The sequence below is a fragment of the Carassius gibelio genome, chromosome B23, assembly GCF_023724105.1.
Source record: "Carassius gibelio isolate Cgi1373 ecotype wild population from Czech Republic chromosome B23, carGib1.2-hapl.c, whole genome shotgun sequence".
In the NCBI taxonomy this organism is placed as follows: Eukaryota; Metazoa; Chordata; class Actinopteri; order Cypriniformes; family Cyprinidae; genus Carassius; species Carassius gibelio.
The window spans coordinates 5,328,643-5,333,382 of NC_068418.1; the positions used below are offsets into that span (position 1 = coordinate 5,328,643).

The following is a 4,740-nucleotide window of genomic DNA, read 5'->3' on the forward strand; positions in this document are numbered from 1 at the left end:
AACACACTCTGTTAGCTTAGATAATTGGGAAGTTTCATCTGGTCTCGTTGAGATATATAGCTGAGTATCATCAGCATAACAGTGGAAGCTAATTCCGTATTTTCTAATAATATTACCAAGGGGCAACATATATATTGAAAATAGAAGGGGACCTAGGACGGATCCTTGTGGCACTCCATATTTTACTGATGATAAATGAGATGACTCCCCATTTAAGTAAACAAAATGGTAGCGATCGGACAGGTAGGATCTTAACCATCTTAGAGCCTGCCCTTGAATACCTGTATAGTTTTGTAATCGATCTATGAGTATGTCATGATCTATGGTGTCGAACGCAGCACTAAGATCAAGTAAGACTAGAAATGAGATGCAGCCTTGGTCTGACGCAAGGAGCAGGTCATTTGTAATTTTAACAAGTGCAGTTTCTGTGCTATGGTGGGGCCTAAAACCTGACTGAAATTCTTCATACAGATCATTTTTATGCAGGAAGGTGCTCAATTGAGCAGACACAACTTTCTCTAAAATTTTAGACATAAATGGAAGATTTGAAATAGGCCTATAATTTGCCAGTACACTAGGATCTAGTTTTGGTTTCTTAATAAGAGGCTTGATAACCGCCAGCTTGAATGGTTTTGGGACGTGTCCTAAAGTTAACGACGAGTTTATGATATTGAGAAGCGGTTCTTCGGCTACAGGTAACAGCTCTTTCAGTAATTTAATGGGTACAGGATCTAATAAACATGTTGTTGGTTTAGATACAGTGATAAGTTTATTTAGCTCTTCCTGTCCTATAGTTGTAAAGCACTGCAGATTATCTTTGGGTGCGATGGATGAAACTGAAGTGTTAGACGCTGTAGAATCTACATTCGCTATTGTATTTCTAATGTTATCTATTTTATCAGTGAAGAAATTCATGAAGTTATTACTGTTTAACGTTGGTGGAATATTTGAATCAAGTGGCATCTGGTAATTTGTTAACTTAGCCACTGTGCTAAATAAAAACCTTGGATTGTTTTGGTTATTTTCAATGAGTTTGTGTATATGCTCTGCCCTAGCAGTTTTTAGAGCCTGTCTATAGCTGGACATACTGTTTTTCCATGCAGTTCTAAAAACTTCTAAGTTAGTTTTTCTCCATTTGCGTTCAAGACTACGAGTTAATTTCTTGAGAGAGTGAGTATTACTGTTATACCATGGTACAGTACGTTTTTCTCTAACTTTTTTCAATTTGATTGGGGCAACAGCTTCTAATGTATTAGAGAAAATAGTGCCCATGTTGTCAGTAATTTCGTCTAATTCGTGTGTATTTTTGGGTACAATTAGCAGTTGAGATAGATCAGGCAGGTTATTTGCGAATCTTTTTTTGGTGGCTGGAACAATAGTTCTGCCCAGACGGTAACGCTGCGACATATAGTTAATATCAGTTATACGCAGCATGCACGATACAAGGAAATGGTCTGTAATATCATCACTTTGAGGTACAATATCTATAGCAGTAAGATCGATTCCATGCGATATAATTAAATCTAGTGTATGATTAAAACGATGAGTGGGCCCGGTGACATTTTGCTTGACTCCAAAGGAGTTTATTAGGTCAGTAAACGCAAGTCCTAATGTATCATTTGCATTATCAACGTGAATATTAAAATCTCCCATGATTAGCGCCTTATCAACTGTAACTAGAAGGTCTGAGAGGAAATCTGCAAATTCTTTTAGGAATTCTGTATACGGCCCTGGTGGTCTATACACAGTAGCCAGAGCAAGAGATACATTAGATTTCTTTTGCATGTCTGACAGAGTAACATTTAGCAGAAGTATTTCAAAAGAGTTAAACCTGTATCCTGTTTTCTGGGTAACATTGAGAATATCACTATATATTGTTGCAACACCCCCGCCACGACCAGTCTGACGGGGCTCATGCTTATAACAGTAGTTTGGTGGAGTAGACTCATTTAGACCAAAATAATCATTTGGTTTTAGCCAGGTTTCAGTCAAGCAGAGTAAATCAAAACTATTATCTGTGATCATTTCATTTACAATAACTGCTTTTGGTGCGAGTGATCTAATATTTATGAGCCCAAACTTTAAAAATTGTTTTTGTTCATTTACTTTACATTTTTCTGGTTTAATTACGATAAGATTTTTTCTAGATCCTACATTATATTTATATTTTGACCTCACTATTCGGGGAACAGACACAGTCTTAATAGGTTTTACAGCGCAAGTACCTTTAGCATTTAAGCTGGTGGAACAAAACTCATCATAATGGTTATTTGAGAATTGACTTACTAGTCACATGGAGCGAAGTGTCCTGGAGATGTTGTCAGAGAGAAGCTCCGCTCCAATTTTGCTGGGGTGTAATCCATCAGCGCGAAACAGTCTAGGACACTCCCAGAAAAGATTCCAGTTATTAACAAATAGCAGTTTCTGTTCTTTACACCATGACAACAACCATTCATTTAAAGCAAAAAGTCTACTGAACCTTTCGTGTCCTCGTCGATACGTGGGCAGTGGTCCTGACACGACGATCGTCGCCTCGGGCGTCGTGCTGCGAACCGTCTCGATCAGGCTCCTGAAGTCCCTCTTCAGCGTCTCCGTCTGCCGCAGCGTGGTGTCGTTAACCCCGGCGTGAAGCACGACCGCTCTGGGGCTCTCGCCGTCCTTCAGGATCGCGGGTATCTGCGCAGAAACATCGATGAGTGTGCACTTTACCTTCGGCTAACGTAGCACTTACGTGTCGGACGATGGAGTCTCCGATGATCACAGCGTCGCATCCTGTCTCGCGGAGGGGAGCGAAGCGGTTCTGGATGGAGATCTCGAAGGCAGGAGGGGGAGAAGTCGTCGCCCGGGACCCAGCTCGCGTCCTCCGCTGTGGATGCACCCATGGTCCATGGTGTCCCGGCGTCGCAGTGAAGGACATCTGGGAAGATCGCGTCCTGGGTGCACCGGGCCTGCGCAGAGAAACACACGGAGTAGACGTGGTGGGACTGTTAACAGCACGCTGTATACTTACCCCGGACTTGTGAGCGTCAGCCCGGGATGATTCCAGCGCGGCTCTCCGCTCTCTCAGCTGGGCCTGCTTCTGTTCCAGGTCGCGAATCTGCTTCCCCACGGCCTCGAGCTCGAGCTGCAAAGAGTGGATACATTCATCCGCCATTAAAGCAAGTAACAGTGAGTACAGCAGTGGTAATGTGTGAGAATAGAGTATTAGCAATGTAAGCGCAGTTAGCAGGAACCACGCTTGCTGATGCTAACTGGCTAAAAGCTAATAGCGGACCCGGGAGATCAAAATAAAACTAGTGATAGCGAGGCGCTCTGATTGTTTTTGTTGTAGAATACAATAGAGGATATATTCACGCGTTATATAAACGGAAACAATGATGTATAAAATTGATTTTTAAGTTAAAAATAGTCAATGAAAAGAATATAGTGATGGAGCTCAAACGTAGTACCACACAGTTTCCACACAGTTATTTGGACTCCATCAGTTAACTGCAACATCACTTACTCCATTTATCTATTATTAGTCTACACATAGAAAGAGACCATGGAGATAGTACAGTATTGTCACTTTTCAGTTTAGATGTCTGACCAAACAATTGTAATATATGTTGTTCAACAAGGCTCAATCTTAGGTCCTTTGATGTTCTCCTGAAATGTTTGATGTGCTGCCTTTAGTTGATATTATTAGGAAACTATTAGCGTCATATGTTTTTATACACAGATCAATATTTCTCAGAAACAACTTTCTTTTACAATCTTCACAAACTGCATTATGCACATTAAAAACAGAAGGGAAAAAAAGAAGGGGAAAAAAAGGAAATTATTAATAAAAAGACAAAATACTGAAAGTCATTGATTAAAACTCAGTTTTCACTCAGTTGCTCATATAAATATATAGTTTTTGATGCCTTGAAAGAGAATGGGCTGAATGAATGCAGAGAAACGTCTCTAGGTTACGTATGTAACCCTAGTTCCTCGAGGGAACGAGATGCTGCTCGTGCCTTTATAGCTTCCTGGTCGCTTACGTCACCCCGCCTGTGATGTCACACTCTTCTATAAGACAGATTAGATACCATATTCAGAGTCGCTCACGCTAAACGCTTTCCCCAAAGCGTTTCGACAGAGCTCGAGTTCCTGAAAAGGAACACAAGGAAATCCTAGAAGAAAGCCTGATGATCTGTACTCAAACACACAACTGACCCTTAACGACTTAAGTCAGTTCTATATAGCAAATGGCTTAAAAACAACATCTTAATGTCAAATTCTGCAAAGTAAAATGGGGGAAAATTGAGGTGCCAGATGTGCAAAGCTAACAGAGACTTTTCCACAGACATACAAGGCTGCTCCTGCTGCTTGTGTGCCTCTACTAAATGTGTGGATTGTGCAAATTATTATTATTCAATTACAATTTCTATTTTTTTTTTCACACAAAGACAAAAATTTCTGTAGATCAGGGGCAAAATAATCTATTTAATCATCAGTGTATCAGTGCTGTAAAAGTAATTCATGTCAGTAATTCAAGTCAAATTGTGAAACTCCTGTATTAAATAAATTAAATGCTCGCAGACTGAAGTAGTTTAAGTCTTTAGTTATTTTAATAAACTTTTCCATGAAATTCTAATTTATTGAGATGCACCTGTATGTGTTTCCTCTGAAGGTTTCTCATCTTCTGTTCATCTTACTCAAGTACAAGAACATTTACTTTTACTGTCACTTTTGACTTATAGATTTGATTATGTT

General features: G+C 40.0%; 1 protein-coding gene across 1 annotated transcript in view; it reads right to left on the reverse strand.

Annotated features, from left to right (window-relative positions):
• LOC128011643 (uncharacterized) overlaps positions 1-3,154 on the reverse strand; it is a 4,425-nt gene extending 1,271 nt beyond the window's left edge. The window contains exons 1-2 of the mRNA XM_052594288.1: positions 2,732-3,154; positions 2,287-2,676 (exon numbers count right to left, since the gene is read on the reverse strand). Of these exons, the coding sequence (XP_052450248.1) occupies positions 2,290-2,676; positions 2,732-3,154 (810 nt within the window). The 3' untranslated portion in view covers positions 2,287-2,289. The remainder of the gene's footprint in view (positions 1-2,286; positions 2,677-2,731) is intronic.
• Between the last annotated feature and the right edge of the window lie 1,586 nt (positions 3,155-4,740).